Here is a 20,379-nt window from a genome sequence, read left to right as displayed (position 1 = left end):
TGAAATGAAGCATATTACACTATATCATGAAAATTTAAGTTGTGTAAAACACCGTGGCCGTGTTTGAACAGACATGAAGACATATATAGAGCTAGCAAACATTCCATTTTAAAAAATAACATGACATACCTTAATAAGCCTATTCTGTTAATAATACGTACTTATATAGCTATATTTCGAGTGTACTTGTTTTGTGTATATTATTATGTTAATTAAACAAAATGAATTTCTGGTGAACGGCTCGTTTGAATTCCTGATAACTGGTGGTTGGATATCTTTGATGAGCACATAATTTCAAATGAAGTTTTCTTCAGTATTGTGTCTTGTACTTGTTTCTATGGTTACTGTAATAAATCGTCTGCATGAATGATGTTTAACTCATTACGAACTTTCATTAACGACGATCTGAACGACAACTTCTTGCTGTCAGTCTATGGCTGTCATTGGTTAGTTTTTGTTATGCATCAAGCAACTTGCCGTCAATCCTTTTAATTGATTAGTTAGGTCCACAAAGTAGACGCTTGTACGGAATGAATTTACTTTCCAACATGGCGGACGCATGCCGATTCAACTTTGTGGCTGTCGTACTCTTTCGATATTAATTGCTTATCATAGATATTCACGATATATATTTACTGCTCGATGCATATTAATTGACCATATAATAATCCAACAACACAACTTTAGTGTTGTGAGTGAATGAAACATTTTTTTCCGGTCAAAGCTCTGCTAGCTGCGACGATCGCTAGTGATCACAGCTACTCGAGGGAATCGGTAAAGTGAACACGCATACTGAAAACAACAAGTTATATGGCGATATTGATACCGAATTAATAGCATATATTTTTTTTTCAACGTGGCGAATTAATAGGACACAAGTTATAATTAGTTGGGCAAATTGATAGAGACCGCGAATAAATGTAGTTTTTACGGTAGTGTAAATTCTCATAGCTGCCCCATCCATGGCGTCTGTCCATGTCTTCCACCAACCGAACTCCACCTTTCTTACTTAAACAACAAAGCAGCATATCTTTACTGTGCTTGTTTAGGGACTTCAGATTCACTAAAATTAACAAATTTTCGTCACTCGCGCTTACTTTTTTGCTACCAGAAATTTCAAGGTCGCTGTCACTATACAAATCAATCTTCTGTGCCGAACAACTGCGTACAAAATTGGCGTCTTCTAAATCATCTGACACAGGATTTAATTTTCGGCTGTGCCCACTCAGTCGAACCCGTTTTTCACTCATGGGTTCAAAATACTTTTTTTGAACTACCTCTTTTCTTTCTCGTGATAAAATAATGTTGCTTTGCCATGACGAAAAAATAGATGTTGGTTATGCGTACGCTCTTCCAATAATGAATCTGTGTATACGTAAACTGTTGACACTGACAATTTATCTACAATTATCTGAGTTTTCATCTACAATAGTAAACACCCAAGCTGTAACGACAACAGATTACTTAAAGCAACGTAATGTCGTTGTTAACAATTTGTCAATCATTTAGATTGTGTATATAGATAAGTGGTTGTTTGCATGTTAAATGACAAATGGAAGTCAGCTTGCTGTGCTCAGTTTTCTCTCCAATTTACGTCTAAAATAACATTAGTATGTACTATTTTTTAGTTGTACTGAAAGAATACACTAAAAGGAAGTGATATACCGATTATTAAAATAACATGAAAATTTGACCAGGTTTCCCCTGTTGCTACCATCTCTACCTTTGTCTTTTTTCTAGTGTTCGTCAGTAGTTCCTGCATTCATTACATTACAGCTGACACGAATACTAACTTACTTTATATAAGAATGGCATATACATCGTATTATCATGTCATGTCATCGATTCCGGCACTGATAATAACCGTTATGTGTATATGAATATATGACTCAAACAAATTGAATTATTTAGTCTTATTTAATTAATATGACGAATAATATATACTGTTACATTTCACGTGTGCTTTGCAATTTGCATAAATATTTTATGACATTAATGGAAATGTTTAGTTTTATAACTATCAATATGTTTATAGTTACGGGATTGCGATGGTACTGTGACTGGAATAATTCAATGTTAGAATGACTATACCTACTATAATATAATTCACCAGAAAATATCATGAAAAACTGAGATGTTGACGTATTTAAAGATTATCAACCTTTAGTAGTACATGCTAAATCATGGAGAAATCAAACACTATTTCATTGCCTTATCACAGGTAACCGTCGAATGTGTACAACTCTGTCTGCCCGAATATACTCTGGTAATGTTATATTAAAGTTTGTCTAACGTAATGCTGCGGGCGAGAATTCCGGTATGTACAAAACGATGTTTTCACTGCGGTGGTCAATTAACAACTGGTTCATTCACTAAGAAATCTATGTTTAAATATATATCTATATGTTGGAGGGTGGGATTAAGTAAAGCAACAGCTACCGAGGGAAGCGAGAGAGTTGTTTTTGTTCAATATGTGAATTGATTTCCATAGAAGACATATATTGTTATGTGCATGTTCGTTTGCCTATTTCCACAGCTGAATATCTCTGGTGGTGGACAGTATTTGTACACGTGGATATTAATAAACTGAGTAGTTCATAATGAATACTGGGCTTTTTATGTGTAACTTATAGGGCATGGAATGCTGAATTAAAATATATATACACATTATTTTTTCCCCAAAAATAAATGGTTGTCTATACAATAAAGAACACAAATATTTAAGCATTACTGCACATTTTATTGATGCTACAACCATACCACCACCTCTATGAGTTGTACAAGATGAATACATGGTATATAAGATTAATTGATATCAATCAATTAATTATATATTGTATTATATATAGTAGTTCTCATAGTATCAATCAGTTATACTAAAACCGTTGTTATAGAAGTCGAGGTGTAGAAATGACGTAAACGATGTTTAGTTATAAGCGAAACAATAGCAGATAAATTGAATACTTGAGTTTTGTCTACGTTGATAATGAAGTTACCAGGTAAACCATGATAGCTACATCAGATGGAAAAGTTTAACAATCACAGTCACAATCTACAGAAACAAGAATAGAACATAATCAGATAAAACAGCATATGCATACCTAATTAATGACCATAATAACTTCAGAATCCGTATTTGTAAAGAATATTTCTCGAATCTTCTTGAAAAACTTTTTAAACTATGTTATAAAATTGTATAGTTACCTATAGCTATTTGGCATATGAATCCCTTCTTTTCAAAACAGTACTCATCGTCATATCTACCCTTCATCCCTGGCCTGTACCTGTTTTCAGGGTTCATAGTAAAAAGATGAATATTAATTATGTATATTACAAATGAATACATAATAACTCAAAATCACCAGATAAAACAAACTACTAATTAACATATTAACATACCAGAAACACATTGCTTGATTACGTCAGCGAAATTCGCGGTAATAGATAAAGTTCTTGAATGGCGATCGTTAATGCAAATAAGCGTCTAGAATACACGCGAATTTTGTTTCCTATATTCAAAAAGTGTGTAAAAAATTCATATACGATGTAAACTGGATATTCGCAGTTTATTTTTTCAAATGTAGCAACTTGTTTACGAATGTTAAAATGCTTACAACATTGAAAATAAATGTGTTGTTCTCTAAATCTGTATTACAGAGTATCTGTATTACAGAGTAAACTAATGAGTTGCTCATATATCTACTAAATAGTAAATAAAGGGAGAGGGAAATCATAAGAAAACGAAAACATATGACTGGCAACCAACGTCGACATATTATTACACTATACAGCAGGGTGAATCAACTGTTTCTGTGGTTATTATAAATTATAGTAACAATTATCTTACCACAATTGAACGCAGTTCTGTCCGTCCACACTGTGAGTGTGGTTGTCATTAGGCTGAGCTGGCGCCCAATCCTCGAAAGAAGAACACATTTCAAAGAACCATGAAAAGTACTCGGGATGTGTTTTATGTCTCGGTAGTCGAGGTGGATCTCTCATGTCTTTGAATCCAATCCAGAATCCCCAGTTACACGATTTGCCTTTCCACTCAGTAGGGATAGAATTCTTGACGTCTTTATAGGTTGTCTCTGTGTCCATGGTTGCGAGTCCTACACCACCGGGAAGTCCCAAACAATATTCATTTGCATCATTCCAATTCATACCTGTGTCGGTGTCAGGATTTTTACAGTAGGCTTGGTATTCATAACACGTGCATTGGTGGGACGTGTCTAAAGGAATGTAAATAAAATATATATTGACAATGTTATTGCGTATTTAAAAATATTAACAAATTTCAGAGATTCTTCTTTAAAACTGCTTCAGATAGCTTTTTTTTATATTATGTATTTATACAAAAATCAACAATAACATTACACCGAATAATTATCAAAGTTTCTAATCTTCTACACGTAATTACAAACACACCAAAATAACTGACACACTTCACAAAACACATGTCATAAACATGTGTCCACACTTATTCAAAATAGTACATGAAATGGACCTCAATATAAAATATTCAACTTACAATATTCAGCATATGACATGCCAACCAATACAAGAAGAGTCAGTGCAAACAACATTTCGACGTCAATATGTTTTCCAAATACCTGGTGATTGAACACACGTTTGACAAGAATTAATAGTATTGATGTCAGTTGTTGTGGTAACTATATGTATCCCGAAACTATCCATTGCTAACTAAACAGTGCTCCGTGTTCATTTACCGTATTATATCAACTATGTTGTTAAAGAAATAGAAACGTGATCATTTGTACACGACCTAACATAGAAGAGTAACAACATCCTGTATGCCCAGTACATGCACAGGTAATTAAAGAATTACGACAATAAAACATTACTTACTTCACACTTCTGATTCTCTACGGCTCAGCCAGAATAGCAGAATAAATATGATGGGTTTCGATGGTATTTTATAGTTATAGAACAAAGGGGTGTCACTCCTCACAAAAATGCATATATATCATATACACAAGTAACAGGCACCCCTGAAATAACGTCACTAATCACGTGTCGTTTCATCCACCCCGCATTTCTTTGATATCCCGAGCTAGTATTAAAGTCTAAATTGCGGTCAAACCGTATGGACGTCCTATCAGACTACAAGGTTAGATTGCTGTGTACAGTACCGAATAAACTTCTTTGTCATCTCCCTTTTTGGACCACATATTTCATCAAGACAATTTGCCTAAATGTTGTTTTATTCTCAGTTCTTTTTTAGAAATTTCAAACCAATTGACGCGAACTGGAAATATAATTATCAGCACTTATGTAGTAGGGTTGTTTTCAAACAATATTATTCATAACAATATTATGGAATTTGGTGAAAATTAGGTTTCCATTCTCGAGATTAAGACCACATTCTTATTTGAATAGTATTTATATACTAATATTAATTAAGTATATAATTAACATATGTGATAGCATAAGATAAGAAATGATGCTGTATGTGATGGATTGAATTACTAACAGATCAATGTACGTCTTGTTACTGAGTATATAATATATATAATAAACTCTACTCAGTGAGAGTTCTCATATGTGACTGCTCTTTTTCTCTAAACTTATACCCTCACCCATTATTAGTTATTTATTTTAATAACATGTACACATGTTATATAATATTTTACCAACCCTAAATTGCAGATCGTACATCTTGGAGTTAATTGCCTCTCCCAATGGAATACTACAGCTTTTCACCAAGGTGATTTCATCAGTTTTACGAATCCTTTACAGATTAGTACATTCTCATCTAATATTCCGACATATTGACCATCTGTTAATGTCTGCGTTTCATGGGTTGATACCACTGGTGTAGACCGATAAATATACTTTCATGTTTAGCGATCACAAAATTCCGTCTGTGTGTCAGTGTCAGCGTACCATTTCGACTAATTGAATGTTGGCTTGTGACGCTCAGCAAGATCTCCAGTAGATTCTCACAGACAGAACTCGAGTAACTACATTTAATCGATTTTTATACATTAATGAATAAGTATTAACTTGTTGTGAGCATAAGGTCACATAGAACATTCAATACGGAATTTGAATTGGGATATAGTGTATAAGTCAATGAAACGATTCAAAACCCATATAATCTCAAAATGATATTTGTCAGAGACGATTCAATACAACGAGTTACTCAGCTTGAGAAGTCGATGTATTAGCGTGCATTTTTAAACGATAATTTAGTATTTTCAAAATTCATAGTAGCATAGTTACTGGCTAGCCCGAAGGATTATATAGTATTCTTGTCAGTCATTTGTTCTGTATTCTTGAACTTGTAATTGGACATGCGGTGAAGTTGAGTATGGATTTATTAGACCACATTAAGTGAATACTAGGTAAAAATGGTTTGCTGTTAAAATAATTTACTCGGAGTTAAGAATTGTTCATACAATGACACGTGTATGAAATGACCTCCATTATGATATATTGTTGTATTGGGAATGTTTTTTTTTCATATTGTTTTCATGTTTGATGTTTTCAAGTTACCCTCCCCCCGGAGGGAAGGGGAAATAAGAGACGAATTGAAGTAAATTGCCTATTCCAATTGAACCTGTATAATATACAGCACTACACATTTGCAGCAAGGCGATTTTCAATACGGTACGAAAACTAAAAATACTTTACAGATTTGTAAATTCTCGTCAAACATTCCGACACATTGACCATCCGTTAATGTCTGCGTTTTGTGGGTTAATACCACTGGTGTAGATGGATAAGTACACTTTTTCGTCTGTGTGTCGGTGTCGGTGTAACATTTCTTAATCATTGCATGCTAGTCTATAACTTTCTCTAAGATCTTCACCAGGCTCTCTTTCTAAGAAGAAACATTTAACCAAATTTTCGCAAGATAATAACGTATTTTAAATATAAGAACACACAGAACACGATATTGTTGTAAATCTATACTTAGTGGTAACTTCAATATGACGTCACTTTAGGGATTTGTCAGTGTTCACCACCATGGTAATGTTTTAGTTATAAGTTAATAATTAAAGTATCTTATTTGCATAATTCAACAATAGAATTCATATTGCAAAGCTCTTTCTAGATGACCTGTCTTTTTCAATTCGTAAACAATGTGATGAACATCGTGATTTGCATATGGGTTCGAATATGAACAAAAAACAAATATCTTTCTGGTTCTATTGTAATTTTAAATTGGCAGTAAGTATCTAACTTGTCTAAAGTACACAAGTCAGTCCGTCATACCAAAGAAATATACTGTTTGAATCGTTTCACAAATATATTGATAAACGCATTAACATTTCCAACTTCTTGTACATGCCAAGCATCATTCATATTGCAAATGAAAAGTAAATTGTTGATGTCATTGATCCAGTGTATTTTGTTCTGGTTGCCGAATTTTTGATATTGTATAGCATATTGTAACATTTCTTGGGGTACATTGAATTAATTTTGCTCAATATTTAATGCAGCGTTTTGCTGAGTACATATAAATAGGATATTTCCCACATTCTTCTAGAATACCATTTGGTGATCTATTAGAAACGCCAAGAAACATTCTACAGGCAAGATATTGGACTCATTCCAGATGTTTACACTCTATAAAACCACAATTTTCCGTCCCATACTATAGTATTGGTAGTATCATGGTATCAAAGACCTTAAAGTAGGATCTGTATGATAGAGGGCGTAAACAATTCAGAGCTTTAAATGAACAAAAGAAGGCCTTTTTCGCTTGCTGCGCTAATATTTTTGTTGCCATTGGACAATGGAGTCTACAGGAGAACATAATTCCAAGATATTTGTAGTATGAAACGGTGTGGACCGCCATCCCTCCATAAACCTACTTTGTGTTCCTTGATAACTGTCCCCGCCCTTGAAAACAATAATTTTGGTCTTGTCCAAGTTTACAGGCATACTCCAGCGCTCACAATACAATTCTAGTTTGTTTAGTAACGTCTGGGGCCCGACAACTGAATCTGACATAATTGCAACGTCATCAGCAAATAGAAGACAAAATAATTCGATTAAATCAGGAAAAAGTAATTCATTAATTAAGAAGTAGAATAGGAGTGGACTAACATATACAACCTTTGTGAACACCTAGGAGAAATCCACGAAGGCGCAGTATAATTTAATCCCTATAAGCGCAGTATAAGTATAATCCCCCATTTTTCGGTTATATATTTTTGGACAATTGCCTGAAGAATATATATGCTCTCGAATGTCGAGTATTCATGATGAAAGCCAGCCCGTTCTTCGTTTATTTACCCAAACATCTGCCCAAAAAGTTAAACGTACATTAAGAATTATCGTAAAAAATTCCCCCAAAATTATCAAGTAGTTAAATAGCGCTATAGCTTCCTCGATTGACCCTCGACCCCTTTTTATATATAGGTATAATGATTACATTTGACCAGTCAATTGGTATTTCGCCGGAATCGAAGATCTTATTGAACAAGACGTGTAGATATGGCAATAGTATATGTACAGCGGATTTAAAATACTCCACAGGCAAATCATCAGGGTCTGGTGATTTATCATTCTTGAGCTGTTTGATGCTTTCAATTATTTATATTTCAGTAACTGGGTCATTTAGTATATCTCAGTCAATTTCATTTGCATATCTAAATTCGATTCCTTAATAGGAAACTTAACAGTTCGCTCTGATATACGAATTGATTACTTATTGGTGCATAATAAAAAGAGGTTTTCAAAGTAGTCATGTCATTGGTTTGCTTGTATGGCCGGTGTGATATTATTATTGTTTAAACTATTGCGTCTAATTGTTGACCAACACAGCTTAGGATTTGTTTCGGGCGACATAAGGTTAGCTCTTTGGTTTACCAAATATTCGCGTTTTTTGTTCCTGCATATATTTTTGAATTCATTGCGAACAACCTGGTATTCGCATAAATGGTCTACATTATTTGTTTGGCGGAAGCAATAGCTTATATTGTTTCCTTTTATATGAAGTGCATTCTGTATCAAACCATATTGGCTGATCATGCATAGTACTTTTATTCGATCTAATCATGTGACATTTCCCAGCTGCGTCCTTTAACACACTACGGATTATCACAGCACAGACTGTGTTTTCAATATCTGGAGTTTCTAGAATAGCATCTGAACAGTTAATTTGCGTGCAAGAAATTGCGCGGTATTCCGCCCAGACGCATTTTTTCAGAGTAACGACTTTATCAGGAATTTGAACTTTTTTATTGTGAATGTGTGAAGGTCAAAGGCAAATGGTCAGACACAACTCAGTATCAATAGAAAAACCTAATACTTCATAAATCAATGACGATGAAACAAGTACTTGTCCCATTGTGTGTGATACAGGTGTAATCTCACAGATATATACTTTTAGGAAAACATCTTTGTGATGAGTGGCGCCCTCTAGTAACCATGAGTGTGTACGACGCAAATTGAGTTACATGTTTGCTTCAATATGTTGTCACTTTTTATCCGATAAAGACGAGTTTTTGGAATGGAAAGATTGATATCGAATCAGTTGTGATAATTAATGTCTATAATTACATGCCATTATCGGATCTATACATTGTTGCAATCTGACAAGATTTGCTAAAATTAATTAATTAACAAATACAACATATATAACACGTAAACATAGTTGCGTTTTCTAGATCGAAATTTTTATTTAAGCTGATATAATATTGTTTAACTGTACATTATTATGAAGACAATTGCGATCAACTACACTAAGCAAAACGTTGCATTAAACACTCATTGTTTTTTCTTCTTCTTAATATTTTTAGGTTATAGCGAATTATTAGTGGCAAGTCTGTAAAGATATTCAATGCAGCCTGTGGTCGCAAACCATTCTTATTTAGAAGTTATATAGCTAGGAACAAAATGTCCCAGAGATTGTATATGATATTTTATTTTACAAATAGAACGCTTTGTGTTATCGGATCTGTCAGGCTTGACTCCGACGACTCAAGTATCCATTCATCCATGTGTTCCATCGTACAATAACATATACTGTCGATGACATTATAAAAAAAACAGGAACGGCAAATATATATGCACGGGACTGGAATTGTTTATCTTACTGTGTCTGTCATGTGGTGGCGCTGTTTATGAGTGACAAATCAATTATTCACTGCCTTCTCGTGTTATGTAGGCTGGCAAAATGGGGAATTCTTCATTGTTTTTCAAAAAAATATAATTGATTATTTAGCGTGACTGCGAGAGAAATCCCGACTGGACGCATCTGCAGGCGACCCCCTGCGTTGGAGTGAAAACCGGAGCGGAATCTCTCTGGAGATTATGCCTATTAAAAGTTGTTGACTAGCATTGACAACGAATCAGAGTGCAGCTGTATACATGTAACAGCTTCACCAAACTAAGCAGTATTAGTGCTTTATAGTAGCTTTTATTCGTCTTTTAAGTAATACATTTTTGTTTATACGTAGTTTATAGTTTAATCTTATTTGTTCGTTATTTTTTTGTTTTTTTCTCTGTTTATACAACTATAAAAACAACTTCTGTAGTATGGTTTTCGTGTTGAATAAAAATGATAAAATTATTATATCTTATCTATGTTAATGTACGTGACCTTTCACTTCCGAAGTCCCGGCGATTTTGAAAGACTGCTTATATACATTGGACATTTAAATCGACTTGTTTTCAGTAAACATGGTATCGTCATTGCATTTAGAAAGTTAAAGTATCCATCTCTGCGATCGAATCGAATCAACATTTAAAAAGGTAATGTTTACTTTCATACAGCCACTCATGAATAATCAATGACATTATTAATAATTAATAGCAGTCAAATGCCTGCAGATGCGTCCAGTCGGGATTTCTTTAGCGGTCGGGTTAGTTTTCGCGATCACGCTAAAAAGACTAAAAGAACAATTAGTTATTACGTTTTTTAAAACAAAAAAGAAGTCCCGACTTTGCCAGTCTAGGTGTTATGATATGTTGATCCCTTTTTGTAGTAACTTGTCAAACATCAATATAGAACACAATGTCGTATAATACATTGAAAATCAAAACTCTCATTGTAGTTGGGGTATAATGTATGCACGACCGCCTATATTACTCTGTGTTAAGTTTACTCTGTATAAACTGACTCGATTCAGTGTAATATGGCTAGGACAATGTCATTGATTTCTTTTACTCATGAAAATCATGTTTCATAATTCGATGATAGCAAATGAAAAATGACGGCAATCGATATAGTAGAACACAAATATTAATGTCGTTCTTGTATATTTATTATTACCACCATTACGTCTATATCAATACAATCGTGGCCAGCTTGTCTATTACGACAATTTAACAGTCACATTCACAGTCTGCAAGTAAAAACACAGAACAATATAAGAGAACGTGACACGTACTTGAACGTGTAAAGTAAACATTGCATAGTTAAACTAACAGTAATTCACTAATAAAACTTGGCACAATTCTGTCAAATTCTTCACCAAATAATTGTACTAGACACGGTTTATAAAAAATGAATAGCTATACATACCCTTTGCTATCTGGCAAACAAATCCCTTCTTTTCAGAGCAGTACTCGTCGTCATATGCACCCTTTCTCCCTGGTTTGTACCTATTTACAATGGTAGATATAAAGTTATACACTGGTACATAGTTAACGATGTTATAGTACAAAATCAATTAATATCATTTATCCTATATATTTCCGTGAAATGAAGTGGTGTCATAAAGTTGATATCCCCCACTATGCAGTACAATGCAAGTAATATAATGTTAAATCCCTAACATATTAAGTTAGAATATCGCGTCGTATTACCAAGATTATGAGTGAATGGGCGTGATCGATGTCATAGGGTCGTTGTATAATAACCTCTTTATCAGTCATTGTTTCACTATCTAAATATGCTTTGGGACAAATACATGTGATTTCGCAGTAGATTTCATTTGGAACTAGTTGTCTCGCGAGATATGTGCACTGAACGACACAAAGACTGGCTTTCGGTCGAAACGGAACACTTAATTGTTGTTTGGTTAAACGTGATATTAATTTAAAACTAACTATTATGTTTGCCATGATTGCTTATGAAGTTTACTAAATTATTTTCTTAACCATTTTGGAGAGTCTGAAACGAAATAACGGCTCGACAAAATGCAGCTTGGATTTACCTGCGCGATTAATGGAATGTCGGTTGAAAGTTATAACATTATAGTAAAAGTTATAACATTATATATTCCAAATGTGATGAAAAAATAATTTTTGTTGAAAAGTCATCAAATAGAGGATCAGATTTTACTGCAGGATAAAAAGGGTCACACCACAGGTTATAACGGGCCTGGGTTACGAGAAAGTATACACAAGGCAACGTTGGTGGCAATGATAGCCTTGTCATTTTACATATTTTACTGTGTTATAACAGGATAAATCTAAGGACCAATATTTATTATGTGGTCATTAACAAATACATTAATAGCTTACCACAATTGAACACAGTTTTGTCCATCTTCGTCATTACTGTGGTTGTCATTAGGCTGATCTACTGCCCAATCCTCATAATAAGAACACATTTGAAAGAACCATGAAAAGTACTCGGGATGTCTTTTGTGCCTTGGTAGTCGAGGTGGATTCCTCATATCTCTGAATCCAATCCAGAATCCCCAGTTACACAAATCGCCTTTCCACTCAAGAGGAATAGATTTCTTGATGCCTTTATGAGTACCTTTCTTGTCTATGGTAGCGAGTCCAACACCGCCAGGAAGTGACAAACAATACTTGTTTGCGTCAATCCAATTCATGCCTTGGTTGGTGTCAGGATTTGTACAGTAGGCTTGGTACTCGTAACAAGTACATTGGTGGGACGTGTCTGAAGAGAATTTATAGAAAAACAGGTCACTATTTTATTATCTGTATGATTTAGATATGCCCCCTTTCCTGTTAAACCCTTTCTACCCCGCGGCATGAATTTGTACCGTCTAATTTCGTATTCACAAGAATTAAATTAAGTTAAGAAATTATTAAACTTACAATATTCAGCATATGACATGCCGACCAATACAAGGAGAGTCACTGCAAACACCATTTTAGACGGAAAGTCCTGGTGATTGAAAAAAAAAACATTTTCACATTGAGACGACGTTTGTGTTAGAAGTGACTATACAAATTCGTATCAAGATTAATTTCTTTTTAGTGAAGAGTTGATGTTTTTGCATTTATGTTCGGAATTTGAATTCAAAATAAACAAACTGGTCAAATCTTTAAAAAAATCGAATTATCAGTTTTTATAAATGATGTTTTGCATAAATATTTGTTGATGTGAAATGTAACTGGAAAGTATTATTCCACTGTACAAACTAGTTATTGCATTAGGTAATATACCTCAGGAAATGTGTAAACAATAAACTGCATTTACGGTACTGCAACACTACATTAGATGCTCACAAATGTTGCCAAAATGTTTTTGTTGAAATTCAATCGTGTGAATAGCAGGTACGTTTCATGGTGGTATACGTTGTAACTCGAGGAAATGGAATGTGAATTACATACTACCTCTGTCGCAATACTTATTGTGAACACCAAAAATAGTGAATTTATTTTATTCCAATGCCGTATTTATAATTATAGTTATTTTCCACTATCTGTCATTTATTCAGACCCCGCAAATATTGAACGGATATTGAATCGAAATTTTTACTAATATATGAATATTGCTGTCCAATGTTCGACCTAAAATCCTAAAATACAAAATCCAGTCGGTCAAATGAACTCCACGAGTAAAACTACCATACTATGATACGATTTCTTGTTGTTGCCTGCTTATAACAAAAGCAAATAACATCCAAAATATTTAGGAGCATATTTCAGTTAAAAAACGTATAATCACGGAAATAAATGCGACAATAGATTATTACTTACTTCGTTTGGTTCAACACTACACCACACTCGACAGTTTTCTAAGAGTTCTGTCAATGAAAAGATGTAGTGGATATAGCTGGTATATTATAGGTAAAACAATAAAGGGGTGTCACTCTACAAAAAACTAAGATAAACAAAATTGTTTTATATCATCATATATGCGTGGTTACAATATACATGTAATAATCACCCCCGGAATGACATCATTAGTGAAAATGTCACGTGGTTTAATTAGGTTTATTCCGAGGTTCTAAATTGACGTCAAACAGTATGGTAAACATAATAGCATACAGTTTTTAATCTATAGATGAATGAAGTACAATATTCGATCTCTCGCTTTATATCTAATTTTTTTATTAACATATTTTGCTGAATTTATGTGGAAATGCCAATTCATTAAAGCTAAATAATTACCCATGTAATTACAAATAGCACTGACGCCTACAATATTCTTACATTTACGGTTGTTTTGAGTCAATAAATGTAATTATTACAATAACAAAGACCCACAGCAGGCTATATATCGCGGGATTGACAAATATGTCATTTTTATTAGAACCCCCCCGAAAACTAATGTTTTTTCCCAATTTCTCGGTAACCCCGAAAAAAAAATCATCGCGCTTTTGGGTTTTTGGCCGACACTATTAAACATTTTAACAATAAGCAATCCGTGAAGGAATGGATGCATATACGCGGGGTAGTTTATACTTTTTTATGTTACACGTTATTGGGGTTGTCTAATTTTATGCCTGCTGGTACGCTATTCGTGTTTAAATTGCCGGTGCTGAATTATTAATACCAGGATTTATACCCTTTCTCACATTTCAACTTCTCACGATGTTTTTTAGGCAGTTAAAATACACGTAATGCGTTATTTTTACTCATTCATCGTTATTGTGAAAAACGTCAACAACGCCACCAACGAACGTGAGACAAAAAATAGTCGAAGCTTTTAAGCCAATAAAGTTCATCGTTATTGTATTGTCAATTAATGGCTTGTCAGTTTACACACCCTGTTTTTTTTCAAAATAGCAATTTCTTCTCTTGTGGACCAGAGAACCAGAAATCGGGGTTAAGGCAATCATTTAATATCGTTATCTCTCGTTATAAATGAATGTATTACTGATATTGAATATAATTCATAAAATGATGCCATGGAGTAAACTTAGCATTATAAACGTCGATGTAACCAAGCATTTTAAAAACGTTATCCTGTTTTTAGTTGAAATAATTGCATCTATCCATGAGCCGTCAAAATAATCATACAAATGTTTACAAAATTAACACCTAATACCGATTAATCTTATTCAATTTGTTTCGCTAATTAAAATTGCTTAATATACAAAATAATCACAATTATTTTTATTATGTGTCACAAAATTCTTAAAATATTTTGCATAACAGATTCCATTTAAATATAATTATTTTACTGCTTTGAATATATATACAAACTGCAGATAAAGCCAATTTCGCACATGAAATAAAATTAATAAGCAGAATGGGGGGGTTGTACTTTATATATGAGACGGATATACCCTTTCTGAATCTCTTCACGTAATAGCTGTCATTTGACTACAGGCCATGCCATATTCACATTACGCGTGAAATGAAGCATATTACACTATATCATGAAAATTTAAGTTGTGTAAAACACCGTGGCCGTGTTTGAACAGACATGAAGACATATATAGAGCTAGCAAACATTCCATTTTAAAAAATAACATGACATACCTTAATAAGCCTATTCTGTTAATAATACGTACTTATATAGCTATATTTCGAGTGTACTTGTTTTGTGTATATTATTATGTTAATTAAACAAAATGAATTTCTGGTGAACGGCTCGTTTGAATTCCTGATAACTGGTGGTTGGATATCTTTGATGAGCACATAATTTCAAATGAAGTTTTCTTCAGTATTGTGTCTTGTACTTGTTTCTATGGTTACTGTAATAAATCGTCTGCATGAATGATGTTTAACTCATTACGAACTTTCATTAACGACGATCTGAACGACAACTTCTTGCTGTCAGTCTATGGCTGTCATTGGTTAGTTTTTGTTATGCATCAAGCAACTTGCCGTCAATCTTTTTAATTGATTAGTTAGGTCCACAAAGTAGACGCTTGTACGGAATGAATTTACTTTCCAACATGGCGGACGCATGCCGATTCAACTTTGTGGCTGTCGTACTCTTTCGATATTAATTGCTTATCATAGATATTCACGATATATATTTACTGCTCGATGCATATTAATTGACCATATAATAATCCAACAACACAACTTTAGTGTTGTGAGTGAATGAAACATTTTTTTCCGGTCAAAGCTCTGCTAGCTGCGACGATCGCTAGTAATCACAGCTACTCGAGGGAATCGGTAAAGTGAACACGCATACTGAAAACAACAAGTTATATGGCGATATTGATACCGAATTAATAGCATATATTTTTTTTTCAACGTGGCGAATTAATAGGACACAAGTTATAATTAGTTGGGCAAATTGATAGAGACCGCGAATAAATGTAGTTTTTACGGTAGTGTAAATTCTCATAGCTGCCCCATCCATGGCGTCTGTCCATGTCTTCCACCAACCGAACTCCACCTTTCTTACTTAAACGACAAAGCAGCATATCTTTACTGTGCTTGTTTAGGGACTTCAGATTCACTAAAATTAACAAATTTTCGTCACTCGCGCTTACTTTTTTGCTACCAGAAATTTCAAGGTCGCTGTCACTATACAAATCAATCTTCTGTGCCGAACAACTGCGTACAAAATTGGCGTCTTCTAAATCATCTGACACAGGATTTAATTTTCGGCTGTGCCCACTCAGTCGAACCCGTTTTTCACTCATGGGTTCAAAATACTTTTTTTGAACTACCTCTTTTCTTTCTCGTGATAAAATAATGTTGCTTTGCCATGACGAAAAAATAGATGTTGGTTATGCGTACGCTCTTCCAATAATGAATCTGTGAATACGTAAACTGTTGACACTGACAATTTATCTACAATTATCTGAGTTTTCATCTACAATAGTAAACACCCAAGCTGTAACGACAACAGATTACTTAAAGCAACGTAATGTCGTTGTTAACAATTTGTCAATCATTTAGATTGTGTATATAGATAAGTGGTTGTTTGCATGTTAAATGACAAATGGAAGTCAGCTTGCTGTGCTCAGTTTTCTCTCCAATTTACGTCTAAAATAACATTAGTATGTACTATTTTTTAGTTGTACTGAAAGAATACACTAAAAGGAAGTGATATACCGATTATTAAAATAACATGAAAATTTGACCAGGTTTCCCCTGTTGCTACCATCTCTACCTTTGTCTTTTTTCTAGTGTTCGTCAGTAGTTCCTGCATTCATTACATTACAGCTGACACGAATACTAACTTACTTTATATAAGAATGGCATATACATCGTATTATCATGTCATGTCATCGATTCCGGCACTGATAATAACCGTTATGTGTATATGAATATATGACTCAAACAAATTGAATTATTTAGTCTTATTTAATTAATATGACGAATAATATATACTGTTACATTTCACGTGTGCTTTGCAATTTGCATACATATTTTATGACATTAATGGAAATGTTTAGTTTTATAACTATCAATATGTTTATAGTTACGGGATTGCGATGGTACTGTGACTGGAATAATTCAATGTTAGAATGACTATACCTACTATAATATAATTCACCAGAAAATATCATGAAAAACTGAGATGTTGACGTATTTAAAGATTATCAACCTTTAGTAGTACATGCTAAATCATGGAGAAATCAAACACTATTTCATTGCCTTATCACAGGTAACCGTCGAATGTGTACAACTCTGTCTGCCCGAATATACTCTGGTAATGTTATATTAAAGTTTGTCTAACGTAATGCTGCGGGCGAGAATTCCGGTATGTACAAAACGATGTTTTCACTGCGGTGGTCAATTAACAACTGGTTCATTCACTAAGAAATCTATGTTTAAATATATATCTATATGTTGGAGGGTGGGATTAAGTAAAGCAACAGCTACCGAGGGAAGCGAGAGAGTTGTTTTTGTTCAATATGTGAATTGATTTCCATAGAAGACATATATTGTTATGTGCATGTTCGTTTGCCTATTTCCACAGCTGAATATCTCTGGTGGTGGACAGTATTTGTACACGTGGATATTAATAAACTGAGTAGTTCATAATGAATACTGGGCTTTTTATGTGTAACTTATAGGGCATGGAATGCTGAATTAAAATATATATACACATTATTTTTTTCCCAAAAAATAAATGGTTGTCTATACAATAAAGAACACAAGTATTTAAGCATTACTGCACATTTTATTGATGCTACAACCATACCACCACCTTTCTGAGTTGTACAAGATGAATACATGGTATATAAGATTAATTGATATCAATCAATTAATTATATATTGTATTATATATAGTAGTTCTCATAGTATCAATCAGTTATACTAAAACCGTTGTTATAGAAGTCGAGGTGTAGAAATGACGTAAACGATGTTTAGTTATAAGCGAAACAATAGCAGATAAATTGAATACTTGAGTTTTGTCTACGTTGATAATGAAGTTACCAGGTAAACCATGATAGCTACATCAGATGGAAAAGTTTAACAATCACAGTCACAATCTACAGAAACAAGAATAGAACATAATCAGATAAAACAGCATATGCATACCTAATTAATGACTATAATAACTTCAGAATCCGTATTTGTAAAGAATATTTCTCGAATCTTCTTGAAAAACTTTTTAAACTATGTTATAAAATTGTATAGTTACCTATAGCTATTTGGCATATGAATCCCTTCTTTTCAAAACAGTACTCATCGTCATATCTACCCTTCATCCCTGGCCTGTACCTGTTTTCAGGGTTTATAGTAAAAAGATGAATATTAATTATGTATATTACAAATGAATACATAATAACTCCAAATCACCAGATAAAACAAACTACTAATTAACATATTAACATATCTACCAGGAACACATTGCTTGATTACGTCAGCAAAATTTGCGGTAATAGATAAAGTTCTTGGATGGCGATCGTTAATGCAAATAAGCGTCTAGAATACACGCGAATTGTGTTTCCTATATTCAAAAAGTGTGTAAAATATTCATATACGATGTAAACTGGATATTCGCAGTTTATTTTTCGAATGTAGCAACTTGTTTATGAATGTTAAAATGCTTACAACATTGAAAATAAATGTGTTGTTCTCTAAATCTGTATTACAGAGTATCTGTATTACAGAGTAAACTAATGAGTTGCTCATATATCTACTAAATAGTAAATAAAGGGAGAGGGAAATCATAAGAAAACGAAAACATATGACTGGCAACCAACGTCGACATATTATTACACTATACAGCAGGGTGAATCAACTGTTTCTGTGGTTATTATAAATTATAGTAACAATTATCTTACCACAATTGAACGCAGTTCTGTCCGTCCACACTGTGAGTGTGGTTGTCATTAGGCTGAGCTGGCGCCCAATCCTCGAAAGAAGAACACATTTCAAAGAACCATGAAAAGTACTCGGGATGTGTTTTATGTCTCGGTAGTCGAGGTGGATCTCTCATGTCTTTGAATCCAATCCAGAATCCCCAGTTACACGATTTGCCTTTCCACTCAGTAGGGATAGATTTCTTGACGTCTGTATAGGTTGTCTCTGTGTCCATGGTTGCGAGTCCTACACCACCGGGGAGTCCCAAACAATATTCATTTGCATCATTCCAATTCATACCTGTGTCGGTGTCTGGATTTTTACAGTAGGCTTGGTATTCATAACACGTGCATTGGTGAGACGTGTCTAAAGGAATGTAAATAAAATATATATTGACAATGTTATTGCGTATTTATAAATATTAACAAATTTCAGAGATTCTTCTTTAAAACTGCTTCAGATAGCTTTTTTTATATTATGTATTTATACAAAAATCAACAATAACAGTACACCGAATAATTATCAAAGTTTCTAATCTTCTACACGTAATTACAAACACACCAAAATAACTGACACACTTCACAAAACACGTGTCTTAAACATATGTCCACACTTATTCAAACATGAAATGAAATGGACCTCAATATAAAATATTGAACTTACAATATTCAGCATATGACATGCCAACCAATACAAGAAGAGTCAGTACAAACAACATTTCGAGGTCAATATGTTTTCCAAATACCTGGTGATTGAACACACGTTTGACAAGAATTAATAGTATTGATGTCAGTTGTTGTGGTAACTATATGTATCCCGAAACTATCCATTGCTAACTAAACAGTGCTCCGTGTTCATTTACCGTATTATATCAACTATGTTGTTAAAGAAATAGAAACGTGATCATTTGTACACGACCTAACATAGAAGAGTAACAACATCCGGTATGCCCAGTACATGCACAGGTAATTAAAGAATTACGACAATAAAACATTACTTACTTCACACTTCTGATTCTCTACGGCT

The 20,379-nt window shown here is 33.7% G+C and overlaps 3 protein-coding genes across 3 annotated transcripts; all 3 read right to left on the bottom strand.

Moving 5' to 3' along the window:
• Positions 1-2,719: 2,719 nt before the first annotated feature.
• On the bottom strand, positions 2,720-4,912 carry LOC102809939 (C-type lection lectoxin-Enh3-like). Its single transcript, XM_085505377.1, has 5 exons — positions 4,870-4,912; positions 4,532-4,613; positions 3,848-4,232; positions 3,205-3,284; positions 2,720-3,052 (listed from the first exon to the last, which is right to left on the bottom strand). The coding sequence occupies exons 2-5, from the start codon at positions 4,584-4,586 to the stop codon at positions 3,033-3,035; spliced, it is 540 nt and encodes a 179-aa protein (XP_085361503.1). The 5' UTR covers positions 4,587-4,613; positions 4,870-4,912; the 3' UTR covers positions 2,720-3,032.
• Positions 4,913-11,304: 6,392 nt separating this feature from the next.
• LOC146735864 (C-type lectin Cal-like) lies at positions 11,305-13,048 on the bottom strand. The gene is made up of 4 exons (XM_085505568.1): positions 12,994-13,048; positions 12,448-12,832; positions 11,504-11,583; positions 11,305-11,324 (listed from the first exon to the last, which is right to left on the bottom strand). The coding sequence occupies exons 1-4, from the start codon at positions 13,046-13,048 to the stop codon at positions 11,305-11,307; spliced, it is 540 nt and encodes a 179-aa protein (XP_085361694.1).
• A 5,155-nt stretch (positions 13,049-18,203) lies between these two features.
• Positions 18,204-20,092, bottom strand: LOC146735863 (C-type lection lectoxin-Enh3-like). Its single transcript, XM_085505376.1, has 4 exons — positions 20,017-20,092; positions 19,335-19,719; positions 18,689-18,768; positions 18,204-18,536 (listed from the first exon to the last, which is right to left on the bottom strand). The coding sequence occupies exons 1-4, from the start codon at positions 20,069-20,071 to the stop codon at positions 18,517-18,519; spliced, it is 540 nt and encodes a 179-aa protein (XP_085361502.1). The 5' UTR covers positions 20,072-20,092; the 3' UTR covers positions 18,204-18,516.
• Positions 20,093-20,379: the final 287 nt, after the last annotated feature.

The sequence above is a fragment of the Saccoglossus kowalevskii genome, chromosome 11 (assembly GCF_978046115.1).
Source record: "Saccoglossus kowalevskii chromosome 11, keSacKowa6.1, whole genome shotgun sequence".
Classification (NCBI taxonomy): Eukaryota; Metazoa; Hemichordata; class Enteropneusta; family Harrimaniidae; genus Saccoglossus; species Saccoglossus kowalevskii.
This window is presented reverse-complemented; position numbering and strand designations above follow the sequence as displayed.

Coding starts and splice junctions, on each gene's coding strand:
- LOC102809939 (XM_085505377.1), bottom strand. CDS start 4,586: ATGTTGTTTGCACTGACTCTTCTTGTATTGGTTGGCATGTCATATGCT. Junction 3,285..3,847: donor CAGAACTGCGTTCAATTGTG/GTAAGATAATTG, acceptor CCCTGAAAACAG/GTACAGGCCAGGGATGAAGG. Junction 3,053..3,204: donor CATATGCCAAATAGCTATAG/GTAACTATACAA, acceptor TTGTTTCTGTAG/ATTGTGACTGTGATTGTTAA.
- LOC146735864 (XM_085505568.1), bottom strand. CDS start 13,048: ATGGTGTTTGCAGTGACTCTCCTTGTATTGGTCGGCATGTCATATGCT. Junction 12,833..12,993: donor CATGTCATATGCTGAATATT/GTAAGTTTAATA, acceptor AATTCTCTTCAG/ACACGTCCCACCAATGTACT. Junction 11,325..11,503: donor TGTTTGCCAGATAGCAAAGG/GTATGTATAGCT, acceptor TTTTACTTGCAG/ACTGTGAATGTGACTGTTAA.
- LOC146735863 (XM_085505376.1), bottom strand. CDS start 20,071: ATGTTGTTTGTACTGACTCTTCTTGTATTGGTTGGCATGTCATATGCT. Junction 18,769..19,334: donor CAGAACTGCGTTCAATTGTG/GTAAGATAATTG, acceptor CCCTGAAAACAG/GTACAGGCCAGGGATGAAGG. Junction 18,537..18,688: donor CATATGCCAAATAGCTATAG/GTAACTATACAA, acceptor TTGTTTCTGTAG/ATTGTGACTGTGATTGTTAA.